Source organism: Cibotium barometz, chromosome 31, assembly GCF_041138505.1.
Source record: "Cibotium barometz isolate CiBa-2024 chromosome 31, ASM4113850v1, whole genome shotgun sequence".
Lineage (NCBI taxonomy): Eukaryota > Viridiplantae > Streptophyta > Polypodiopsida > Cyatheales > Cibotiaceae > Cibotium > Cibotium barometz.
Window position 1 is genome coordinate 54,805,925 of NC_141076.1, and position 14,775 is coordinate 54,820,699.

Consider the following 14,775-nt stretch of genomic DNA (forward strand, 5'->3'; position numbering starts at 1 on the left):
ATATTCAGTATGCAGTCTCTCAGTTGAGCAGATTCATGCACAGTCTGCGGTTGTCACATTGGCAAGCTGTGAAGCGTGTATTCCGATATTTGCAGGGTACCTTGTCTCTTGGATTGCTTTATCCTGAGGGGGGTGACATGCAGTTATACACTTACAGTGATTCAGATTGGGCTGGTGATTTTGATACCAGACATTCCACTAGTGGAAATTGTTTCTTTCTTGGCTCTTCATGCATTTCTTAGCTAAGCAAGAAACAGACCACAGTGGCCACTTCGTCTTGTGAGGCAGAGTACAGAGCAGCCTACACTACTACTGTTGAGTGTGTTTGGTTGCGTCATCTCATGACTCATATGGATATTTCAGTGGAGGAGCCTACACCTATCTATACTGATAGTCAGAGTGCCATTGCCGTGGCCAGGAATCCTGTGTTTCATGCTCGCACGAAACACATTGAGATTCACTATCATTTTGTTTGGGAGAGACTCCAGGCAGGTGATATCAGTCTGATCTATTGTCCTACAGATCAGAATGTGGCAGACATCTTCACCAAGGCATTACCACGTCCGAAATTCGAAGCATTCCGCACTGCTTTGAATTTGTTTCCTTTTGGTGGATGATGTACAGTGATCACATATCACTCCAGGGGGGTTTGTTGGGTTTTATGTTGTGTATGCACCCAGAGGAGTGCTAGTGATCATCAGTAGATTACTGGGGCACTTTTTACTTCAGTTAGTGGAGGTTTTTTCCCCTAGTTTAGCTCCAGTTTAGCTTAGTTTCACTTATAAGCAGTTTATAAGTGTTTTGGTCCACCCGGCACATTTTATGGCCGGACATGTGAACACATCTTTTTAGGTCACTTATTATGTGGCTATTGTACTTCACATTTTCTATCTGAATACATACAAGAGTCGTGTTCTCTCTCTTTGTTTTCTCCACGCCTGTGTTTGTAGCACCTCCAAACCCTAACCCTAACAGTCCAAGGCCTTCAATTAATATGGGTGTGAAGGAATGAGTACACAAACATACAATAACCCACCAAGTGTTGGGGGCCACCCTCCCAGGTGTGGGGTGCCACCCTGCCAACAAGTATGGAATACCTCCCAACACTTGGCACCTCATGCCAACAAGGTGGAGGGTGGTTGCATGGGCACCCCCATCCTTATAAGAGGCTCCATTTTCCATGTCTAGGGACACAAAGCTAAGGGTTCCCCTTCTCACCACACCTCCAATATTGCTGGCCACACCTCTGTCACCTCCTCTCCTTTAAGTCAATTTTGATAATAAGCAATACACATTCATTTCCTTGCAATAGAATATTTGCGAGCTCCTCTCTTCTCTACTCTTGCTTGCATGTATGCTATTGAATCTTGCTTGCTTGATTGATCGTGCAAGATACCTTTGATTGTAGGTTTCTCTCTTCCATTAGCTTCTTCCTCATTTCCCCTTTTGTGACAGCAATCCTATAGGAGATCTACACATTAGTAGTAGGAATATATGTAGGTGTTAGGGGTTAATAAGTGCTACGCACACTAGAGTTTTATTTGAGTGCATTCATTAATAAGGGGCCGGGAATTCACACTCGTTAAAATGAGGCCGGGAACCTTTGTGGAAGTGTGGGGCCCTTCATGGAGTTGGTCGTCCTCTTCTATGAAGAATATGAGTCATCAGAAGAGCTTGTGGAGATTAGAGGAGGGGCTATCCACTCTCTACTTTCACAGGCTGTCCACTCTATGCTCATGCATGTGCATGCCTACTTGCTCCACATGCAAAGCTACCTACATGCATGCACGTCACATGCATGCATCTTACATGCAAAGTTATCCACATGCATGCATGCCACACACAAAACTATTTACATGCATGCATGTCACATGCAAGCCTACCTACCTGCATGCATGCTACATGCAAGCCCATGCAACCATACAAGCAATGCAAGCTCAAGCAACCTCACCTTTTTGCATGTAATCTCATCCACTAGCATGTAAAGCTATCTACCCTATCCAAGTCTATAAAAGAGCACCTCCCAGCTAAGAGAATTCTCTCATTCCATTTTCCTCACGTCTACTTGATGCCTAGAGCTGGGCACCCTACTTCAGCCCTCTCCTGGCACTCCTCTCAGCTAGGCACCCTGTTTTCAGCCCCCTTCTGGCGCCTTCATAGCTGTAATACCTGATTTCAGCCCCTCTCGTGGCATAGCTACTGCTGTACGACCTTTTTTCAGCCCTTTTTAGGTAGCCCAAAGTTGTGTGGCAGAATTAGAGCTGTACAACCACAAATTCTAGCCATTTCTCGACACATTTGCTATGCCTGGGAGCTCTCTATCGCTGCCAGACTTCTGCTGAACCTGATTTGTCCCCCTTTCTAGCATGAAACCACAAGAAAAGGGTATTATCGAAGCCGGGAGGTGAAGAAGAGCAAGTCTTGTACCAGCTACTGGTGTTTTCTCTGAAGAATCAAGCGGGGAGACTCTTGGGAAATGTTGGGCACTTGCCTAAGCTGGTAATCAGCTATTGGATAGTTGGATCTTGGGAAGCTAGGCTTCCATCTGCGGCATCCACAGCCTTCGCCAACTTTCCAGAACATCTGCTGACAGCGAATAAGGCCTCCACATGGCTATTCTAATTATTGGCCACGTAATATTATATTATTTGTTTTCCTAGAGCTTCAATGATGGCCACCAAGACCTTCCTTTTCACACCGAAGCTCAAGGCAACACTGGTCCTCTTTAATTGCTCCCCACGCTTTCCACACACCTCTTTCAAATGTAGCTTCCAGTGCCCAATTGTACTTTGGACGCGAACACACTTCAAGCGATCGAGCAGCTAAAATCATCCCCAGCAAACCTCGTTCCGGACAAGCCTGCACAAGCAGGAGATAGCTATCCCCAACGTAAAGGCGATCGACACGCAAGTAGCTCGTCTTAATATTGCACCCTTGAGGGAGTTAATGGTTTTCGTAAATATTGAGCGTGTAGAAAGACTCAAAGGAAAGCTTTATGCATAAGGCTTATACATTAAGGGTACTTCTCCAAGTCGCGTTGGGCTGCGCACCCCCCCTCTCACTTTGCGTCGCTGCCGTCGCCACCCTCCTCGTATTTGCTATGCGGTTTGCCCTCCCCCCCCTCCTCTGTTTTGGCTGCGCCCGTCCCCTGCTCATTCCGCATGCACACCCCCCCCCCTCCTATCCTTCCTAAGGCCACCCCACTTTTCCCTCTGCCTACACTTTCCCCCCTTTCGTCAACGTGCCCCATCCCCCTCCTATCCTTCCTGCGCCCACCCCACTTTTCCCTCTGCCTACACTTTCCCCCCTTTCGTCAACGTGCCTCAGGAAGGAATACCGTCCTCTTCTCTCGGTAATTGGTGGAGCCATTGGGAAAGTGATGCAATCCCCTCCCACTGCCGCTTCGTCCCTCGCACGGGAGCCCAGAATTCCATCCCTCCACATCTATATCACCTTCTCGGAGAATGCCCCATGTCATATCCATTTCTTGCCTTCGGGGAGATCCCATCATTCAGCGAGTGGAGTACTCGGGCCTTGGTGGCCAGTGCTTCATTTGCAAGCAGATGGGACACCTTGCTAGAGCTTTCCCCTGACATCATTCTAGCAGACCACCTCCCCTTCCCCCCCCTCCCCCTCTCACGGGTCCCCATTCAAGTCCTCACCAAGGGTAGAGAGAGAGGCAAGCCCTCAGACAGCCGAGCATCAGGACCCGACCATGGACAACTGGGCTGAGAGAGTGGCGGACCGTTGACCCATGCCAGGGCCATCAGTGGACCACCAAAGCTGAGGGATGCCGCCGCACGCACCAGGCTAAAAGAGTACATGAGGTTTCAGTTCTGTCAAAGAACCGTTTCGAGCATTTATCACAGCACCCACCCGTCCGCGATGGACCCCCTCCAGTCACTGCAAGGGTCCCTCCAGCCCCTCCAGTTTGGAGGCCGCTTCCCCACCGTCAAGATTCCTCCTCCGGTTCTTAGCTTGCAATGAGGCCTACTGGCCCCACTGATACCCCGGCATGCACCTCCCAACACCCCTCCGCTCCGATGGATCATTCCCGCCCGCTCCCCCCCCCCCCTTCTCCCCCCCCCTTCTCCCTCCTTCTCCATCCTCGCGTCCGACTCTTCCCACAACAGTCCCCTCTGTAACTCGCCCGAGAAGCGCGGGAGTGGGCATGCATCACTTTGACCATGAGCATAAGTAAACATTTCGGCATTTAATCATAGCCATTAAACAATCCACAAAGCTGAGAGTAAAAGTTGCACATATAACATTGCATAGAGGCCGGAATGGGCTGACCCCCCCCCTTGGAGTATTTTATTACCCAAGGGGAATAATATCATGTACAAGCTTTGAGGGCCTTACTCTCCCCAGGGGAGATGCTGGATTATCCATATACAAATGCCATAACACAGCCCAACACGAGGCTACCAAGCCGGAACACATGCCGATCCAACAATAACGGTAGTAGAAGCTAGTGTGCAGTAAGAGAGCCTCTATTAATGAAGAGAGAGGACTCCAATTTATAGGTTTGCGCCTCCCATGAGCTTTGACTGCCTTCACCACAGAGGAGCTAGTGGAGGCATTAACGGCTCTTCCAAGGGGAAAATGCCCCGAGATAGACGGGCTTCTAGTTTCTTTCTTTCTTCACCACGGAGACCTCATGGAATGCGACCTTCAAGCTGCTTTAGTGAGATTATGACCACAGGTGCAATGCCAGAGAGGCTTTCAGAGGGTTTGATACACTTGATTCCTAAGAAGTGTGGTGAAAGATTGGAGATCTAGTAGTGGAGACCCATCACCCTTCTTGGGACTGCCTACAGGATCCTGACCAAGGCCATCAGCAGGAGACTTTAGCCTTTCCTCCCTGACTTGATCCATGACACTCAGACAGGTTTTGTTTAGGATCGGAGCATTCTGGACAACATCTTCACCTTTTCGGAGGCGGCGACCTCGGCCAGGATGTCACAGCAAGACCTCATTGTGCTACTCCTAGACTTTCAGAAAGCTTATGATAGGGTTGATTGGAGCTTTCTGGAGGGCACGATGAGCCGGATGGGGTTCCTTGTGGAGTGGATTCGAGGTGTTTCTGGACTCTACTCAACCTCTCACAGTCAGGTTCTCATTCAGGGAACCCGTGGTGACAGATACCCCCTTTCCCGCTTGGTCGGGCAGGGCTGTCCTCTGGCACCTTACCTTTTCCTATTCGTCGCCAAGGCCATGAGCAATTTTCTCTCAGCTCAAGAGACGAGGCTCCAGAGATTGCGTCTCCCTGTCCGTACTCAAGAGAAGCTGCCCAACTCCAAGTTTGCTGATGACACAACAGCATACCTATCAGGAGATGTGGGGAATCTCCAGAGATTCGCTAAGGCAATCGAGCTTTTTTGTCGCGAATCAGGAGCGCAGATCAATTAGCACAAGTCATGTGGTTTTTGGGTAGGCTCTACACCTGTCCCGACTTGGGAGCCCAATTGAGGCTTTCCAATGGATCTCAAGGGGCACTCAAGTTCGATATCTTGGATGTCAAGTGGGCATCGATATCTCTCCGGAGCAGCAGCTCGCTCCTCTTCTTCTGAGCATTCGGAAGAAGCTTTTGTACTAGAATTTTGTGAGGCTCTCCCTAGCTAGTAGAGTGGTGGTAGGGAACTAGGTCCTTCTTGCCACCATGTGGTACATTACTTCTTGTTTGTCCTTCTCTCCAACATGTATTGGTCAGGTACAGCGGTTGATCCAGAACTTCTTATGGACCAACAATGACAGGAGGCCTACCAGGGCCAAGGTGGCATGGAGAGTGATCATTCAGCCATGACGTAGAGGGAGCCTAGGCATCATTGACTCTGCTATTCAGAGTCACACCCCGATGGGCAAGCTGATTGTTAGAGGACTCCTTCCTGGTGGTGAGACTTGGAAAGGCTTCCTCTTGGCCCGAATTTCAGTCCGCATGTCACCACCTTGGACATTTCCCAGTATGAAAGGAGTCTAGTGGACTCCAAGATGTCTAAATATTTGGAAAGTACAAGCTTTGGGAATGGGGGATTATCCTAGAATACAAAGGACCACACTCCTAAAATTTAGGAGAGTTGCTATTTTTGGCCCGACTCCAATGGAAATTATATTCGCGTCATTACATCTAAATACGGGCAGTGCATCTAGGGTGATAGGTTTAGGGACTCCTTTGTAGATCAAAATGGCCCAATCCAAATCTTCTCCCTCGTACATAACTTGAGGATCAGACTATCTAGCCTACCTATACCAGTAGGGATCTCCAAGTGATGTAGTAAGATTCTCTTCTCATCCTACCAATCTACCTTGCCAGATTTTTTAGGTCTCTCAGCAACCCCATATGGAATACTGAGTGGACACGAAAGTTACGAAGTATTGCGGGCATTTGGCATCTTTGTTGAGCAAGATTTTTTTTTTTGGAGCATTTGGAATTTTTTTCTCATGGGGAGGGGGACTCATACGGTACGATATCGTATAGAACCGTACGGTACGGTACAAATAGGTTCGTACCTGTACGAAAAACAACCATGCTAGTGATCATGTGGTGCGGCATTTGGGGTGCGCCATTGGTTGGCACATTTCCTTAGCACAGGAGAGACAATGGGTGCTTCAAAAGCTTTACCATACACTGGACTACTGGAAACTTTCCACTTGGTCACTTCATGTTCACTTTCGGATTGTCTAGTCCATCATTATGGCTTATGTGCAATTTCATCTACCGCTCATTCCTTGGTCCTCTTCGGACATTTAGCAGTTTATGTCCAAAGCAATAGAATGTCTTTGGCATACCAAAATTGACCGTAGGGCGGTGCATCTTCTCAAGTGCAGTTATGTTTGCACGCCAAAGATGCATGGGGGCTTGAACATCCTCAACATACATGTTCATGTGCTTCCTCGCAAGGCCATGCTCTTACCTACTTTCTTGGAACAGCGTCAGCCCTGGACACTCATGTTTTCTTGCTTGTTTGCCTCTCTTAGGATAGCAGCATTTGGGCACTGGACACCAGCTATCCCAGATGTTATCTTTGGGCATTTTCAAGGCCGCATTCCTGGCTGTCCTTTTTCTACCCGTTTGCTTTCCGATTGGCAGTAGCTTTTGGCACATTTATCTTGGTCTGGACGCCCTCCGGATCCGGGCAACTCGCTTTATCAGCAGAGTCTACACTTGAGTCGGGTTTTCGATTCCCCTTTGGCACTTTTTCAGCCTCGTAAGGCTTATTTTCTGCATCGCTTGGACATTTCTCTGGTGGATGATGTAGTGGATAACAGTGGCTGCACACTCTCTTTTCCACATGCCTGGGCACGGTTTCATATGGGGATGCATCATCGGCCTATATGGCGTGCTATTGCTGAGTTGGTACAGCCTTTCTAGCCGGTGCCTCGCCTATTTTCTCCTCTTCCACTGCTTGATCGGACGTTTGATCGGGAGCTGCCAAGTTACTCCCCTTTCTCTTTTGTTGATCTGTTTGCCAAAAAAGCCTACTGTCTTCTTCTTCCACAACCATGGATTCAGGAGCATGGCAATCATTTCCGGAATTTGGATAGGCCGCTTGGGTTGTGGAAAACATGTCTTCATCATATATGGAAAAGTAAGCTTCCCCTCAAGCAGCAGGTCTTTTTGTGGCGATGTCTGGTTGGGGCCCTCCCAGTGGGTGTCCTTCTAGCTGCTCGATTGTCCTTCTAGCTGCCCGACGTATTGCCTCCTCGGTTTGCCCTACTCATTCACATCCGCGCGAGACGGTCCTGCATCTTCTATGGGCTTGTCTTGCCGCTCGAGATTTCCTGGCTCGCTTGACAGTTCTTCTCCATGCCCAGTTTCCTTTGGCAGGCACTTTTGGTATTTGGTAGATATCCCTCTACCCCAGATTATGCTCTCTTTTTTCGTGGTGCCGTTATTGGGCCTTATGGAGTTTATACCATGCCCGCAACACTCAAGTTGTTTGGGCACAGTTCGGTGGATGTCTTCGCCTCCTTAGTTTGCCCTACTCGTTCACATCCGCGCGAGATGGTCCTGCGGGCTTGTCTTGCCGCTCGAGATTTCCTGGCTCGCTTGACAGTTCTTCTCCATGCCCAATTTCCTTTGGCAGGCACTTTTGGTATTTGGTTGATATCCGTCTACCCCCGATTATGCTCTCTTTTTTTCGTGGTGCCGTTATTGGGCCTTATGGAGTTTATACCATGCCCGCAACACTCAAGTTGTTTGGGCACACTTCGGTGGATGTCTTCGCCTTTTTCAGATTCTCTTTGCTCCAGTCTCTTCAAGATGCCCACTTTCTTAGAGACCTTTCCACAGCTTAGTTGGACGTGTTTTATCACTGTTTCTAGTTTTCCCGTAGTAGCTGCTCCATGTTGGGGCAGCTATGAATGTACATTGCATTTATAATGAAACAATGGTTTTCACCCAAAAAAAAAAAGTGATCAGTGGTTTCACTAAGAAAAGTGTGTGTGTGTTTTTATAAAAGCAAGCTTAACAAAACTTGAATACAATAATATCGAACCTTGATCTAATAACTGCTACATAGCAAAATTTCCTTCAGTCACATGGAATAGAAATCGAAATGGAAATGGCTACTGACCCAACACTAGGAGGTTTAGGGCCATTGCATGTGACTATGGAGATGGAATGCTTTGAAAACCTACCATGGCTCACACCCAGCTCATTGTAAACTCCATGGTACAGGAAACACTCCTCATTACAGTAATGCTGCTATAGAGAAAATAGAGACTCAATCACAGTACAAACAGTATATTGTAGCTCAAACCTTGGCTAGCAACTGATTGGAAAATGTCGTCTATGGCATCCATATGTTGGAGAAGGTCCCTCAAAGCAGCAAGGTCCTGAAAATTTTTTAACATGCAGTAATTCATAAATGCAGCCAATGGGTAAAATATGCCTTCAGCATCACAAAATTCGTCTAATATTTAACCATACCCAACCCAATAAACTAAACATCCAGCACCTGAGCACGCCGCTTGTCTTTGAAATTGGGAACCACACGCAAGGCAACGATAAGACCAACAAAACATGACAAGGCTAGCGTTGATGTTGAGCCCAACACCCAGTAGAACATATGAGGGTGACCTTCAATCCCACTACATTGAATCCAAAATAAGGTGTAAAGAGGATGCACAGCCACAAATAGCTTCAATTAAGAAAAAATATCAACGGTGAGTTTACCAGCCATAACTACCTCGAAAGGTTCATGCCAAAAAAGCTTGCCGGTACAGTAGCTCTGCAAAGCAACCCAGGCCATCAAAACCTTCAAGCAACTTGTGATCGTATCAAACAACTGCAATAGAGGTGCAAATGGCAGAATCATGTACATGCACTCTTTTATCACTCACAAACTTAAGGTTACTGTTGCAATGGAGATATAAAGATTCATCGTTATGATCCGATTGCGTGTTGTGTCAAGCCCAAGCTCCCACACCTTCATGCAACCATTCAAAATCCTACTAAGCAGTGCTTGCATCAATCCCATGCTGCTTCTATACAAAATTATTTATTCATAGTGTAATTTAGCACGACAGTGCTTTAAGTGCCATGGCTACCTCTTGTGCAGAGTCCATACCCTTTCTCATCTCCTCAAGAGCGCCTCCAGCATCGTCAATCTATTGAATCAGTAAACGTCAGGATACAAAATCGACTAAAGTCTTTCCCTTGTAAACAAAGTAGGTTTCTGATTATCATTGAATTTGCAGTTGTTTTTACCTCACGCTGGTAAGACACAATCATGTCTGCAGCTGCCTGACGAATTTTGTTCACTTGTTGCTGTTCTCTCTTCAAAAAGGTTTTCAGAGCTTCCCTGCCAACAAGCTCAGTCATATAGAGTCTGCGAGAGTGTTATTTTGATGGGGTAACAGTATGCATGCAATATAGGAAGCAATGAAACCACAAAATCATTCTAAAAGAAAATGTAAAAGCACCCTCTACATTGATTAACATGTCTTTAGGTTGTTTTCTATTTAAACATGCCAATGCAAATCTGTGAAGAGCCCAACTTCTAAACCAAGTAAAATTCAAAGACTCTATTTTCATACAAAAGGCCCTGTTTTCTGCATAGTTACAAGAAATGGAAACAGGGAAAAAATAAATTGGTATTTTCGAGAAGGCAGAAAGATGGCACGCACGCGCTTGGGGGGGGGGGGGGTGTGGGTGTTAGGTTCTACAAGGCTTTTCCAAGAGGGGGGTATTGGGGAGTCCAAGTAGAGCAGCAACATGTACTAAGTTCAAACTTTAAAATACTCTTGTAAGTTGCAAGTTGCATAAGACAATGAGACTCAAAAATTCAATGGACTGAAGTTTGTAACAAGCTGGAGCTCCCCCCTTTAGCAAGCTTGCACCTCCACTCCCCCCTCTGTCCTCACCCATCGCCCTTCTCCCTTTTCGCCCTTACCATCCCACTCCCATTGTTCGCCTCCACTTCACCCACCTTTGTTTTCCGCTTCCGCCCCTCCTCCTATGCTTCACCTCCCTGCACAGCCCGCCTTCCTCTGTGCTGCCCTGAGCCCATCCTTCTGTGCGCCATTCCAACCTCCTCCTCTGCTTTGCCCTGCCCGCTTTCCTCTGCACTTCTGCCCCCGGCTCTTCCTCGTGCTGTTCCACACCCCCCCCTCTCCACCCTCCTCCTTTGCACTGTCCGCTGCCCCTCCGCCTTGTCTCACCTCTTCAAGCTCTCCTCCACCGCTTTCCCTTCCCTCCGCACTAGTTTTCTCTTCCGTCCGTGGTCCATCTTTGCTCCCAGGTCTTCTCAGATCGCGCGATGCAGCAATGCCCCATCACGATGCATAGCACTCACACGTTTTTTGCTAGATGGCACAACAGTTTCGACCCCGCATCCGACCCCCTTGCAGGTGTTTCTAGCTTCCCAATCATGGTCTGCTTCCCCGGCCTCAGGAAGGAATATCACCTTCTCCTCCATTCAGTTAGTCGGGCAGGTTCTACAGTCCCCCCAGACTGCCCCCTCAAGGCTAGCCAGGGTAGCTGGGATTCCTTCCATCAGAGTTTGAGTAGCCTCTCAGCACGCTCTCTCGCAGGTTATCGCACTTCCCAGCTTGCAGGAGGGCCTGCTGCTGCAACAGGTAGAGTATTCAGATCTCCTCAGACAAAGTTTTGTGTAGGTAGATGAGGCACCTTGCTCCTGTCTGCCTGCACTGCAAAGCCCATCGAGCACACCCAAAGATGTCACATGCGCCCATGCACTAACATGATATGTGACAAAGTGGCTCATCATCAGTGCTATACGAGTACAGAATATTAGGATTATTTGTTGTATGTCGTGGTGCCCCCATTGTGAGCCCTAGTCCGAAGACATGTAAGGCACAAGCTATGTAGGTTTTTCCAAGCCTTAGGTGTGAGCGTCTTTCACTTCACCCAGTTGGAGAACAGGTCATGTAGGCCATCCTTGCATAGGAGTCAATAGCAAGCATGTAACTTTGCTATTTTGGTCTAGAAATAGACTCAAGTTTTTTGTAAATTATGGAGCTTAGCTTTAAAAATGCATGCAAACGTAACTCACAAAGCATAGGGAACAAAAATGATAGGGTTCTATATTCTCACTTCAGATGCATAAATTATAGCATGGTTCTCATAAAGAGTTTTCTCATATCATGCTACACAATGGTCTCATTTACTACAAAAATATAGAGTCTACCTTGTGCCTACATCAAACTATAAGCAAAAGGTGATGATCAAGGGCTACCAATAGCCACCCAAAAAGGGCAAGTGCCTCAGCCTTGGCATGGTGGCCAACCATAGGCCAGCCCACTGCCCAAGTCAGCCAGCCCGACAGCCTGTCAGCAGCCAGCATCAGATCCAGCCATATCACACGTGTGAAAAAGCAATAGCATTAAATGCTAAATTCAGTAGTCGTGCGCATATTAAACAGGCCGAGAACAGTGCTGGAAACCGACCAGCATGTAGAGGTGCATTTATATAAGTTCATATATAAGGCGCCTTCAGTTCCTTGCATAAATCATCGCATTCCTTCACAATTCAGCGGTGATCAAGAGCAGAATTATGTGTGCTTGAATCTCCTGACTTGTGCATACATACTTTTTAGCAAAACACTTCATCGTGCTTCAGCCCAAGGTGTCCCAAAGTCTTCTTCAGCATTCAGCCTTCAGGCTTGCATCTCGCTCAGCAGATCTGGGTTTGCATAGTGGCTTCTGAGGTGGCTTCAAATTTGTCTTCAGTCCGCTTGATGGTTCACCTGGCGTGTGGTCTACCTCATTCTTGCGTTTGGGAATCCTCAATCAACCATCATCAGCAAGCTTTCTGCATTGTAAAGAAGTTCTCCAAAGCAATAAAGAAAATACTCCTGTTTGTAGGAGGGGGCCCTTAAGTGGGTAGATTGGGACCCAAAATTCCAATCTATTGTGGACTCTACATATTCTCACTCTACAGCTCTATCTCCCGTAATAAAGATTAAAGTGGATTGCTTCCTGCTCATTACGTTTGGAATCTTTTCAGCGCGTTTTCCAAACGTTTTCCAAGCGTACTAAACATATCGTTCACTACGTTTGGAACCACCTTGGACCAAGTACCCGTTATGGTCTATATGATGCGTCTCACCATTTGGTCCCTTCACCAATCTTGACCAGTGTTTCACACACTGAGCAGAACCAAGGTCTGCACATCTCTTCCATCCCGTTTGTTTGTTCTTGCGTAGGAGGTATGCTATCTTGTAGTAATGCACCATGTGTGAACGAGGATTTTCCATAGAAGAAAGCTGAGGCATTTACTGCCAAAGTTTGGCTTGAAAGATGGCTTCTGAGCAAAAGCAACATGGGATTTTATTCATCAAAGTGACTTATAATGTTTATAAGTCGGTGTGTTCACATATCATTAAAGACAGGCTGGACACATTATTATTTCGGACATATATATGTGGACAGAAGGAGGCGCCTAGAGAAAACTTGGGCTACAAGCTTGGGAAAAGCACAAAAGTTGATATTTTGGGCTAAAACTTGGGCATCAAGCTGGGAAAAGCATAAAGTTGATATTTTTGGGCAAGTTTACCTATTTTGGGCATAAAGGGAACAGCACTTCAAATATAGCTGGTCGACTCTATTAAAGCAAGGTAGGAGGGCTGTTTTCAGCAGGCCAACTTGCTTCAAAGCTCCTACAGGGCTGGTCGTCTTCTTTCATAGCTACTACAGGGCTAGTTGACTTCTGACATAGCTTCTACAAGGCTGGTTGACTTCTTCCAGAACAGCCACATGGTTAGTCGCTTTCTCCCACAGCCTGACAGGGCTGGTCGACTCCTTTACAGAGCTCGCCGGTTTGCTTCTGATCATCTATAGGCTAGCCGATTTGTCTTTATTGGGCTTTTTGTCTCTCGCTTTCTTTTCTAGACACAGAGCATGAGCACACAGCAGAAGAACCACAAATAATATAAAAACACCCCACTGAGCTAGAATGGTCGGTCCCCCCTAGGAACTTCTTTATTGAGATAGAAGCTTTTACAATAAACCAAGGTAGAACTGCATTCAGCACCGGATTTTCCACAAAGCATCAGCAAATCTCTTGCCCAGATATCTATCCAGTGCCAAGATAAAGCACAGCACTAAAAGCCATCCGAAAACTGTCTCAAAACAGTCCCATGAATCAGCTCATAAACAGTCCATAAAACAACCCGCCGGTTCAGAGCCAAAAAACAGCCTGAACTCCGCACCAAAACAGCCCCAAAATAGAGCCTCAAATTAGCCCCAGAAAAGCTCTCAAAACTGTCCCAGACTCCTCCAAAACAGTGGTATTTGAAGTGTTGGTCTATTGCTCCGGGTCCCCTATCGGTTACAATACGGCATGTATTGGTAGCCAAAGGGCCCCCCTCCGCCTTTCCAAAGCATTCCCGTCGGCCCCCTGCAGCCCCCGACCCAGAGAGGAGACAGCCAACGAGTACCGTTCGCCGCCTAATTCATCGTTTCTCAGAGCCAGTGAAGATGACCATTGCGGCCTCACCAGTGAGGGCTCTCCCAACCCGAGTCTTTAGGCGGGCCTCCCAGGATCTTGGGGTAGCCTGTGGATTATAGTTTCTTCCGGTGTCTTTCAACGAAAGGGACAGACAGGTTTGAGGAGACCGTAGCCCCTATTCGGGTATGTGTGGTCTTCCACCACTCTAGACCCTCTACGCCAGATAATGGCACGATGATCTTCTCTTTCCCCTTGAGCACAGCCCCCGAGACAGAGTGGGATTCAGAGTCGGTGGCCGCTACCATACAGGATCAGGTAGTTGAGTTATTGCATCATCTGCAGGATCTCCGGATCACAGACGTTCTTACTCATCTATGGCCTTTGGTCAGGATGGAGCTTGGTGGATCAGCACACCGAGACCAGGGAGGGGAGATGGTGACCTCCAGCCTAGAGGTGCTGCTCTTTGTGTTCATGCATACCTCTCTTGGAGTACCTCTCCCCCCTCCTTACAGATACCTCCATTGTGATCGATGGAGCACGGAGTATGCATACTCTCGCGCTCAGGCAGAGCGGCAGTACATGGAGGGCAGGATTCACACCCACTTGGCACGACTCCGAACCAAGACAGATTGTCACTATTCCCCGTCTAAGCCCGCGCCCAAGACTCTTCGAGTGGAGGGAAGTTCCGGTAGTTCCGCCTCACATAGAGATTGACATGAGGATCGTCTCATAAAACATTCAAGGCTTAGGGGGGCCTCAGTGCTTTCAGAGACGAGGCGTCCTTAGAGGAGAGTTGCATCGAGCTATGGTGGGGGGATCTATCGACATTCTTTTCCTTCAGGAGCACAATCTTACTGGGG

General features: G+C 47.6%; 1 protein-coding gene across 1 annotated transcript in view; it reads right to left on the bottom strand.

Moving 5' to 3' along the window:
- The window catches only part of LOC147621060 (magnesium transporter MRS2-2-like), a 131,059-nt gene that overhangs the window by 38,528 nt on the left and 77,756 nt on the right, over positions 1-14,775 (bottom strand). Inside the window, exons 9-14 of the mRNA XM_086825309.1 lie at positions 9,713-9,806; positions 9,553-9,612; positions 9,346-9,431; positions 9,192-9,233; positions 8,961-9,093; positions 8,763-8,838 (exon numbers count right to left, since the gene is read on the bottom strand). Coding sequence (XP_086681435.1) covers positions 8,763-8,838; positions 8,961-9,093; positions 9,192-9,233; positions 9,346-9,431; positions 9,553-9,612; positions 9,713-9,806 — 491 coding nt within the window. The remainder of the gene's footprint in view (positions 1-8,762; positions 8,839-8,960; positions 9,094-9,191; positions 9,234-9,345; positions 9,432-9,552; positions 9,613-9,712; positions 9,807-14,775) is intronic.